General features: G+C 43.0%; 1 protein-coding gene across 1 annotated transcript; it reads right to left on the bottom strand.

Annotated features, from left to right (window-relative positions):
* Window positions 1-322: 322 nt before the first annotated feature.
* On the bottom strand, window positions 323-11,755 carry klf15 (Kruppel like factor 15). Its single transcript, XM_080423222.1, has 3 exons — window positions 11,626-11,755; window positions 8,792-10,262; window positions 323-2,478 (listed from the first exon to the last, which is right to left on the bottom strand). The coding sequence occupies exons 2-3, from the start codon at window positions 10,015-10,017 to the stop codon at window positions 2,310-2,312; spliced, it is 1,395 nt and encodes a 464-aa protein (XP_080279348.1). The 5' UTR covers window positions 10,018-10,262; window positions 11,626-11,755; the 3' UTR covers window positions 323-2,309.
* Between the last annotated feature and the right edge of the window lie 631 nt (window positions 11,756-12,386).

Here is a 12,386-nt window from a genome sequence, read left to right as displayed (position 1 = left end):
AGGGGACCAAGACCGATCTGCTTCAAAGCATAGGGTGCAAACTGCTTTGACAGAACATGGCAACTTGCTGTGACAGGTAATTTGCAAAACCTATTGTTCTTGGCCTAACTATACATATCTTAACTTACTTGGTACGACTGACATTACCGCACTGCAGTTGTAATGAATGATATGTTCCTCTCTGATGCAAATGTATGTGCCAAGGTTTCACAGCATATGCAGTGCAGTGACAAGTTGGAGGAAATCTGATGACAAATTAATAAAACATGTACACACACATTTCTTTTCACTTTTATTTGTAAATGCATCTTGGGTAGAACAAAGAAAAATATATAATATATTCATATGTACTGAAACGTTATGCTATGTACACATTTAGTGTTTACACTAGAAATCTTCACGACCATCGACTTTTAAGATATTGGTATCAGAATAGTCTTTTGTGTGTTTTTCAGCTATGTCGCTATGTACACTCATATTTACATACATTCATAGGATGTGATAAAACACCTGTGTTCAAACAAGCATTCAAAAATTCAAAAATTGAATGAAAGGAATGATGTACAATATTGTGTACCCCTGCTTCTTGTTGTCGATGAACATACAAGCATGGACGGTAATCTCACATCACTGCATATTCACAACAGGGCTTGATATACATAGCAATGTTCAAGAGCAAACAGGATATTAAAAAAAAGATAAAGGAGAGAGACAACTTTGTTATGGCCTCACAAGGGGATACTGGGACAACATTTTCCAGAAGTTCTTCTGGTTATTCAGCACCATGGTGTATACTTTGTGTTCACTCATGTGTCCTCAATGCTAATGTACTTTCAACGGAGGGCAGAAGGCTCATGGGCGTATTCCAGTAACAGGTTAACATAGTTGAGGCAGATCGTGTGTGACTTCATTAGCAAAATAATAATAATAATAATAATAATAATAGGAAATTGAGACATTCAGTTTCATGGCTGTTTCATTATAAGGGGGTTGCATTGCATGGCAACTCTTGTGATTATGAAACTAGAAACCACTTTACAGTCACTTGATACTGCATCAAAAATAAATCATTGATAAGTACAGGATTTTCTTTTTACATCCATTTTGGCTCTCCGGTAAGGATGCTGTGATAGGATAAGGCCAGAAAAGTGATAATACGACCAAAAAATATATACATTTACTTTTAGATAAAAATAGCTAAACATAACACTGATCGGAAGGCCGGTTTAACAATCATTACTGTGCGCTTAAATTATATTTGTGTTTCAGTTTTGCATTTCTTGTGTTGCTCTATAAGTCCCCCATCTCCTCCTTGTGTCAGTCTTAGCAGGTTTACAAAGTTGCTCTAAAACTCCAGAGTAGCTTAGAGAGTAGCTCCCACTAGCTTATAATGACATTTTCTTACTTTGCTATGATATCAGTAGTTCATGTCCACATATTACAATAGTTCTCTGCCTTTCACTTGTCCATCAACATTTAGTTGAATGACAAAGGCATTTCTTTAAAGGCCCAATCCGCAAGTCCAAAAGAATGCCATTCTTCGTCCCCATGTACTGTAGCTATGCTCATTTGAAAAAGAAACTCTGCTTGTGAGTGATGTTGTGGGGGCTATGATTGCAAGCCATAACCGATAGAGAGTTATTGTCTGCCGCTGGAACGGTAGCCTACAGTACATAACTCTCTCTGCTGTTGGGACTGTTGTAATACTTCAAATGACTGTGGGACATAAGGACTGGGCCTCTAACCTCACTGGGAGAAAGTCACAAGGCAGAACCAAACGGAGTCAGAGCTTCAGGAGAAACCTCAGCCTGACTCCCTAACCATTGCATAAGATGAGGAATGTCCAAGACATTGGCAGCTTTCAAAAAGATAAAAGGCAGTTGTTTTTGTCCAGGTATAACACAGACGCAAGGCTATAACCAAAGCAATCACATAACTTGGATTGAATGAAAATAAGCTTATCTTATCTTATCTTCCGCTGGCACAGAAGCTAAAAAAAACAGAACTGAAAAACAAACACAAGGAGTACAACATACAAAAGCACCAACAGCAACAACAACCTTTAGCAACATTGAGATCAGAGACGATGTGATCTTTTGTACAATAAATTAGAATGTCACTTCTGAAAATGCATGGCGTGCTCATACATACACATATTCATACTCCACCATTATCAAAACTCACAATATCTCATACGCACGCACGTAAACACATGCCACAGGCACACACACACATACACACATACACATACACACACACAACGTGCTTCCCTTGGCCTATGTCAATGTGAGAGTGATCCCAGCAAGGGTTCAGTTCGCAGCACGGACTGTCCGACTGCTTCGTGGAAATCGGTGTACTTTGATGTGTTTTGACAGGTGGTCACTGCGGGCAAACTTTTTCTCACACACGGGACACTGGTAGGGCTTGACCCCCGAGTGGGACCGCCGGTGTCGTGAAAGCTCATCTGACCGAGAGAACCTGGGGAACACACAGACAGAAGGAAGAGGACAAAACATCAATATTTGGCAATAACAAGAAATAACAACACAAGGATATCACAAGAATATTTAACAGGCATGTCTTTTGATGCAGTTTTCATAGTGGTGGAAAACACTGTCTAACAGTGTCTTTTGGTCTACTAGTAAAATAAAATTAATTGGATGTGACAAAAGCATTTATCTGTAGAGTAAACAAATCATTTGTATTTCAGGTTAAGGATATCTTAAAGCTTTCATTTTGACACGTATCGCCTTTGGCCAGCCTGTTAAAAACCCTGCATACTGCAATCATAGGCAAACCCTTGATCTCTCCACAGCTCTCACTCTGTTATTTTGTATTCAATGCTGGCAGCTCCCCTGTTTCCCAAAGCATACACAATAGCTGAAGACGGGTTCTTTTCATGCCAAACGTTTACTGCCTAACTCCCGGCCCCAATAATTGATTCTGTACCAGTGTTAATTTCGCAGACTAAAACTATGACGAAAAATGTTTGTCGACTATACCTTTTTTCACTGATGAAAACGAAATAATAACTAAGCTATGATGACTAAAACTATGACTAAAAATATAAACAATTCCGTCAACAAATAAAAACTGGACTAACATGTTAGGGTGGGACTAGAGCAGAAGAGGTCGAGTAGAACTAAGAAAAGTCATTTTATGCTTGGTTGTGCTCGAGTGTCGCAGTCCAGAAATAGCCTCACAACGCCTCAAAGCGTGACGCTTTGTGAGCTTGCAGATCTGCTATTTCCGGCAGGCAGCTAAGTATTAATCAGGCATTACGACGCCATTATGGCTCACTAAACTACATTTTAGTTGACTAAATCAACTGTAGATTTAGTCAACTACTATCGTATAATATTTAGTCAACTAATACTAGACTAAAACAAACATTTCGGCCCGGATCGCTGGCCTAGTGGTTCGGGCACCTAGACTCAATGTAGCCTGACAGCGTGTCACGGGTTCAAGTCCCGTTCCCGGCGACCTTTGCTGCGTGTCTCTCCCCGTCTCTCCCTCCCTTTTTCCTGTCCATCTACACTGAAAACTATCAATAAAGGCAGAAAAGCCCCCAAAAAATAAATAATGTGACTAAAATGTGACTAAAACCAGCTTGTAAGCTGACCTACAAGCTCACAATGCATCACGCCATGGCGTGTTGTGAGCTTGCAGATCTGCTATTTTTGAAAAGATAAAATAAAATAGGGATGCAGGCATTGTGATATTATTAGAGATGCACCGATACAGGTTTTTTCAATTCCGATCCGATCCGATATATCAATTAGGATATTTTTCGATATCCGATATATATGCCGATATCCGAGCAAAACTTTAAATACAAAAAAAAATGCATTACCTTTCAATTAACACCTTTACCGCCGGGCCCGTAGTTCTACGGGCCGTTAAATCCAACGGTTAAGCGCCGAGCCCGTAGTCCTACGGGCTGCGGTCTTTTCGCGCATGCGCGGTCCGGGTGCACTTTCGGAATTTTTTTGATCCACTTCCGTTTCCGGTTTGATAACAGGAAATAGAATTATTTGGGATCCGGTTTCGACGATCACGCCCGCTCCCATTCTACAGACGAAACTGAAACTCAATTCTCTTCCTGTAGTTTTTTCTCCTCGCATTTCACTGTTTAACGTAATCCGCTCTAACTACAGTCATGGAAGTCCGTTTGACATGCGGTCTTCACTGGGAGATACAGGGAGATCTCGCGGATGTAAACAGACCGTTCACGGCTCAATCTTAAGGATTTTAACAAGATCTATGGCGACATGAAAAAAACAAAAAAACAACAAAAACACCTTGGCACTGGTGAGTACATTATGAGATTAACCTCTGGCGGTGGATGTGTTAAAGACATTTATTACTGAATATTTTAAAGTACAATAACAGTAGAAAAAAAACAAATACACTATGATCTATCACCAAAAGAAAATACCTACAAATCAGAGGCGTCAATTGGGTATGGCAGGGTATTGCAGCTGCCATACCCTGGCTCCAGGAAAAAAAAAACGTTTACTTTTTTTTATCGGAACGTGGATCGGTTATGTCATGTCCGATATCCGATACGTGAAATAAGTCATATCGGTAACCGATACCGATACCATATCAGGCTGTTTTTAATTCAGTCTGAACAGAAGCAGGGATAAAACATAGCCCTTGGAGGGATACCAAAAGTAGAGGCATGGATCCCCCCCATCTTGCCCAGCAAATCTAATCCTGCTAACGTGTATGTCTAAAGCTTTTGAGATGACAGCTCAATAGTTTCTTCCCAGGCAGCAACCTAGTAACATTGTATGTACCCAGACTAGCTCTGCATTCCAAATCTTCGTGCGCAAACTGACAAGATGATGAAACGATGCAATCTTGTCTTGTAATTAAGCAGCGGCAGAGCTGGGAGTAAAACCCATTCCAATATCTATCATCTGAAGATAAAACATGGCTTTTACCAAAGCAGTGAGAATTGTTACGACCCAAAGAAATCAAAGGAATATTTAAGTATTTGAAGGATCACCATGTAGCTATAACACCAATTACTCAATACATTGATAGCTACTTTCAATAAAGTAAGTACTTGCATGTTGAAGTAAGGCTGACTGTAACAGGCAGATCAAGTTACAATAAATGACAGTGATTTGGAGATCACCTGGAATATCCATGCTGACAGTAAAACGTTTAAATTCACTATCGAATCATCGACCACATATTTCCCAATACAATTCAGAGCTAACAGACAAATTAAAGTTACACTGGCCTGAGTTATTAAAGCAAATCTATGGTAGACTTTACATAAGCACATTGCATTGTAAAATCCTCAGTGTTCATTTACCCATTTGTAAGAGTCTCTCTGAGAGTGTACATATTTGTACTCCTTATTTTTACATTAACACTGATGATTTTACTGTGTAGCTGAATTATAGTTGTGTTGTCTTTCAGTCTAAATAAACTTTCTTTGTAGAGTGTCTGATCAGTATGGAGTGCATGAAATTGGATTTTCTCTTGGCTTCATGCCTTGCTCTATTCCCTCTGTGTGTGTGTGTGTGTGTGTGTGTGTGTGTGTGTGTGTGTGTGTGTGTGTGTGTGTGTGTGTGTGTGTGTGCGTACGTGCGTGCGTGTGTGACTGTCTGTGTGAGTGCCTGCGTGAACATGTGCGCAAGCGCTCACGTGCGTGTGTGTGGGCGTGGGCCTACTACTGTCAAAAGCTCTCCTGAGAGAATACCTGGCTTCATTCCTCCAGCCATCAGCTTGAAAGCATGCCATACAGTACATACAGCACAGCCTGCCCTTGGTGATATAATATTGACAGCACACATCCATAGAAAATACCTTTAAATTGGATTCTTGTGCACACGTGGCCAAAGGCTCTCATGCATATGAGATGCATGCACATGAGAGGCTGCGTACTATATTCGTTGCACAAGAGTGTCGCGTAAAAGTAGAGAAAATAGCCGATCTCCAAGCTCACAAGTTCACAACGCATCACATTGAGAGCTTGTAGATCTGCTATTTTCGCTTAAGTGAAAGTGGTTTCCACCCAACATCCACTTTGTTTAGCTGTGCAGTGCAGAGCTGTGCAATACTGTACAATACAGTGCTTACTGTATTGTAAGCACTTACTGCCTCCAGCCTAAACCTTGAGAGATTTGTCTGTGTCCTTTCATGCAGCATGGCAGCCTGGACGTTCCTAGCTCACAGTCATGGTAACTATTCAACACTTAGCCTTTGTTCACTCCACTTCCTCACCGCTGCTCCCTTCATGTGATTGTGTGCAAAACTGAAACAGGCCTCTCTCTCTTTTCACTCGATCTGTCTCTCTCTTCCTTCTGTACTTTTTTTCCCTGTCTCAGATAGTCTATGCACCTCGCTTCGTTCCACGACTTCTCTCACAAACGCACGCACACGCACGCACGCACGCACGCACGCACGCACGCACGCACGCACGCACACACACACACACACACACACACACACACACACACACACACACACACACACACACACACACACACACACACACACACACACACACACACACACACACACACACACACACACACACACACACACACACACACACACACACACTCTCTCTCTCTCTCTCTCTGTCTGTCTGACTGTCTGTCTGTCTGTCTGTCTCTCTCTCTCACTCTCTCTTTCAGCCAAAATAAATGATGTCGTTTGTATTCAGATAGGAGCACTTTGTTAGTCTGAGATGCATGGATAACTACTGGACAACTACTGCACACATTTCACTGGCTCCCTCATGTATTAAGACATGCTTGCACAGCATTACAAATACACGGAAAGTGGCAGGTTGCCAGATTGGTACCAAAGTCAGTGCAAATGGACCGACACTGGGCTTTTAAAGGGATACTATTGACTCCCCACTACATGCATGTAAAAGAAGACTATAAATGATTGAATGGATTATCTGAGCAGACTCCTTTAAGACTGCCCTCAAGACTGCACGCTGTGACTGGCAAAAAGTCCTGATTTATGTAATGGACTACTACAGTGGTGTGTTCTAGTTTTTTTTCTGAGGTATACGATAATCATTCCCTGCACGACATGTGCGTGGTCGTGGGTATACGACGCTACTGCGTTTTCAATGGATGAAATGGTTGGTAGACTGTATACGCTTTTTTCCAAAAAGATCTGCACTGTGTAACAGGGTAGAACACACCACTGGACTACTATAGGGACACATTTTAATGTGCTCATGGCATGCACAGGTATACAAACGCCTGGAAACATACCACCTGCGTGGATGAATGGACACATGCATACAGATTAAAACATTCACACACCATGTCAGAACTCAGAACATACCACTTGTATCTAGTCAAGTGTGTGTGGATCTTATAGAAATCATTTCCCAGTCAAAGGCTTTCAGTCAAAGGTTACACTGTCACTCTCACTGTCTGTGACCCCATGTCCTCAGGAAACCAGCAAGCTCAACTCTGGCCTGAGTTTCACTTTTGGGCTAATGAACATTAACACAGACGATATTGAGTGCAACAACTACTACAGCTGTAAAGAAATCTAGTGTCTGACTTTCTCAGTGACACACTGAGTTCCAAATTAGATCCAGCACCAAACTATTTGAGTTTGACATACAGTAGACTGAGATACAGAAACACACATATGCACACATTACTCACGCAAGCACACACGCACACGCGCACACGCACACACACACACACACACACACACACACACACACACACACACACACACACACACAAGTGCACGGCTGCAGCCACAGCACAGCTGTCGAGTCACAACAGGAGGTGCCCAAGTTGTGCCCATGTGACTTGGCCCCCATGATGCTCCGTCCTAGATTTAGTTCACACCAGCAGAAAAATGACACCTCTGCTATTCTTGCATGCCACATATCTCACCACCTGACAAACAGCATGATTCTCCAAGTGAACACGTTTATTTATTGTTTCAATTAGCACTTTGGAGGCAGCTAGGCAGTAATTAATTTGTACAGAGGTACGGTTTACAATGATAGTTAAAAGGATAACACAGAAAGCCCAAGTGGTCTCCATTGTGGTCCTGTGTATTCAATTCATTAAGAGAGAAATAGTGGTTAATTGTTTTGTTCTTTTTTAATTCTAGATTCTAGAGAGAAATCAGTTCCTTTCACTAGTGCTATATCTGATTGTTTATAGCTGTCTTCAAATTATTCCCAAAATGTGTCAGTAAACATTTGCCTCTTCAGTAACTTACTGACAGGCATGTTAAAGAGTTGCTTTGCATCTTCCTCAGTGTTATCGCTCTGCGCTGAGGGGTGGAGTGTGAAACAGGGGAATGAGGGTGGGTGTCTGAATCTCCGTGCCAAGGCTCACTACTAAGCCCCTTGGCTGGTGCTAATTGATGAACCCCCCCCACCCCCCACCCAAAGATCAGTTCACATGTCAAAATCTGCACCAGACTTGGTTCCCAAGAGTAATGCGACATCATGCAGGGCAAACTAATATGTGACACTGACCGGAGGTTAACTCATGCATATTGGTGGGACTGGGATAGCCTGTTGTTTTAGGTTTACAAACCTTTAAACTGTGATGTAACCAGTGGTAAATCTGACTCAATCTCTGAAGTTCTAATCTATGAAGATAAGAAAAACTCATAAACATAAAAAGGCATAGGATACAATTATGGCAACTTTGTATTGCCAGTGATTATTGTAGCAGCTACATGTCTGTGTTTTATGCCGTCACCCAATGAACTGATTTGTTTGTGCTAAAATACACATTCATTCATGGTTTATGAGCGTAAGACTCACCTCCATCCACAACCAGGCCAGTTGCAAGCAAAAGGCTTCTCCCCCGTGTGCCTCCTCAGGTGGGCCTTCAGGTGGCTGCTCTTGGTATACATCTTGGTGCAGCCAGGAAAAGTGCATTTGTGCATTTTGATGAGGTCTGCAACTGGGTTCTTTTGGAACTTCTGACCTCCAATGAGAATCCCTGCTCCGTGGCTGACTGACCCGTCTCCAAGCCCATGCGGCTTGGCAGCGATGGGCACTGGTGCAATACGTACAAATTTAGAGGAGAGGTTAAGGCTGGGCGACGGGAGGATCTGTGGGACCAGGGCAAAAGTCTGGCCCTGGATATTGACCAGAAGCTGCGCTATTTTAATGTCCGAGGCTGGGGCAGGCTGCGGGGTCTGGGCCACTGGGGTAAGAGGGGTCGCCATGGGCTCCTGCTTTATCTGAATGGGTTGGATCTGGAGGATGACCGGCATCCCACCACTCCCACTGTTATCACCACTCTCTGGCGACTGGGGCTTGCTGGCTGACATCTTCTTGGCCCCATCATGCATCATGGCCCCTGTGTTGGATTCGTGTATTGGGGTGACAAGTGTGGTTTTGGTCTCAGTGATGGCAGTGTTGGCAGTGGGGACAGTTTGATCTGAATGGCTGGGCTCTGTCTCCAGCCTGGGCCCAGACGGTGCATCCCTGCATAGCACCAGGCCAGCGCCCTGCAGGCCCAGCACTTCTTCCAGCCCCAGCCCTGGCGCCTCCTGTTTCATGGTGACCGCCTCCATGTTCTCCTCCAGGAACTCTTCGATTTCCTCCAGCGTTGGCTGGAAGGACACTCCGAGTGGATCCTCCATTTCCACACTGGACCAGATGGGGAAGTCTAAATGTTCTTCTTTCATGGTCTCCTGGCTGGTTGGCGAGTCCCTCCTCGAGTCCCAGAGGAACGTGGGAAGTGGCGTGGAGGACGTTGCCCCAGCGCCAAACCCCAAAGTGCGGCTCAGCAGGTAGTCCAGGACGCTGTCCTGGCTCTCAGCACTGGAGTTGCTGCCATAACTGGAGCTGAGAACCTGTGAGTCTGGGCTTGAGCATGAGCGAGGGCTTGATGACTCACTCAGGTCATCCTCAGAAAAGGGCGAGGGCATTACCTGATAGGACCCCGAGTCTGTTACCATGTCAGATAGATGGTAGGCTGGCGGGGAGCCACTGTACAGCAGAAAGGTCTCCTCGCCCACAAGAAAATTGTCTACCATCCCTGGCTAGGGCCAAAAATGTGGTCTTTCTTGTCTCTAAATAACCAAATTTTAAATCTTTGTTAGTTCGTTTATGGGAGAACTATTCCTTTTACTGCTGAGAAAGCAGGACCAGATGAACCCTGAGAGGGTTTGGCATCAAGGTCGCTCTTCGCTGTCAGGAAAGATAGCGAGACACCTGTTGTTCTCCCTCAGGATGGAAATGTAAGCTGGAGCAGAATTCAAGGTCTCCAGGCAGGATATGTCTAAACAAGAATAAACAAAGATAGAGAAGATGTCGGATAATGTAATTTTCTTGTGCCCCCCCCCCAACTACCATCACCACCACGAAAAAGTAAAAATCCACCATATTTACATCAAATAAAAGTGTATTGTTCATTTTCAAGTTCAAGTTGAATGAAGTCGCCTTTAAAGTGAGCACCATATCACACTCTGTCAGTCACAACCAAATATTTAAAAAAAATACATGACAATTGACACAGTAGCCTACTTGCTTATACTGCACATGACATGGTCACCTTACTGTATGGTAGCCTAAATGATCTTCATTGTCAACTTGTCATGAAAGCCTATTAGGCACCATGTTGTTGAGCGTTAATGACAATAATCACAAGCTTCAGCAGCTAATGACACAAAAAGGAAAACAGGATGTAAAGTCATTTTACCCCCCATTTCGAAATTAACATGCTCATAAATCAGAATTCATAAATAGGTTATTTCAATGTGCTAGGGAGCATCGGTCAGGGTCGTCCCCCTTCCAGGGGCCCCTCGCCTGAGTGACCGGCAGTAACCCGAAGAAACTGTCAACATTATAAACACAATACACCGCGTGGGGCAGCCATGAGCAACATGGTGCACTCACTCCTAACGGGCTCCACTGTCTGCATGAATCACCTGCTCGCTGTTTAGGACACTTAAAAAGCACTAAATCACTGTAAAAAGTATTGGGGAGTGGGAAAACACTTGCGGCTCGTGCATAATTTGTGCATTCGTTCATTTTGCAAGATTTTTTTATTTATTTGTATTCATAATATATATACATATTATATATGATATATATAATTCATGCAAATCAATGCTTTCATGAGATTACAGGGCCTTTTTTATCTGCAAAATGCATGTCCACATCCTAGGCTACTTATCAAGACACATCACTGCATAATCGCATATAATTAATCAAAGTAGGCGTACTACACTAAAATCAAACGATCGTATTGACAATCCAGGCAAACTAAAAGTCTCAAGAAATGTATTATTATTTATTAAATAAATATATTTTTTAAATACTTAATTTCCCTATTTATTTTAAGGGAATGTTCCCTATTATTGCAGCAGGTGTTCACAAACTTATTACTGAATGTATGGGTAGGTCCTGCCCTAAGGCTGTGGCTATGCTATACATTTAATGAGGCAAAAGGTCCTCAAGCCCCGTGGACATAGTATAGGACGCGTGAGTAAGCGCTGCTCTAACTGCCACACAACGTAAACATGTTTTCGTCCAGGCTCTGCGCTGCGTGCTGCAGCATATGGCAGATCAGAGGGGAAACGCGCGCACACACCCAGCATTAATTCACACAGAAACAAAACAATATCCTTGCTAAAACTCACCTCGCCCCGACAGTAAAATAGAATCCCAAATGCAACACAGCAGCGTGTTTAGTTTATCCTTTGCATACGACGGGTAGTAATCTATTACTAATGCATGATTTGCCCTTGAGACTCTTGCATGCAGCAGCGTTCAGACTGATCGCAGCGAGGCAGTGGAGAGAACTCTATGGTTGTACTATATTACCATCACATGACTGCTACACAGGAGGGAAAATAGAGAGGCTGGTTCTGAAGGCTCGTCCCTGCTTTGTCGCGCAATTGGTCGGCGGTGTCTTGGAGGAAGGTCCTAGGGCACTGTTTCCCAAACAGTGGGTCGGGACCCATTTGTGGGTCGCAGACCGATTTATGTGGGTTGCAAGTATACATTCAATTTTTTAAATTATTATTATTTTATTTAAACAAATCAAAAATATTCCACAAATTCAACAAATGTAACTTTTAAGAAGAAGTGAAAATAGCCTATCTACAAGCTCACAACGCAGTGCAAAGCGTCGCGTTGTGAGCTTGTAGATCTGCTATTTTCACTAGTTTTGGTAATGGGCAAACATCTCATTTCTCTTTTGGGTCTCCAGCTAAAAAGTTTGGGTGCCTGATTGACATAGGGTATGTCAATCAGGATGGCGTGGGTCAACATGAGGAGATGCTTGATGAAGGAGGAGAGAGAGGAGCCAGCTAAAGTTTTCTCCTTATCTCATCTTTCTCTGGGGGGAAGGAAGCTTACACACTGTTCAAGTAGGACCCACTCCCAGACATTGTTTACA

This window comes from Gymnoscopelus braueri (genome assembly GCF_963280865.1).
Source record: "Gymnoscopelus braueri genome assembly, chromosome: 3".
Lineage (NCBI taxonomy): Eukaryota > Metazoa > Chordata > Actinopteri > Myctophiformes > Myctophidae > Gymnoscopelus > Gymnoscopelus braueri.
The sequence above is the reverse complement of the archived record's forward strand: the minus strand, read 5'-3'. Positions and strand labels throughout refer to the sequence as shown.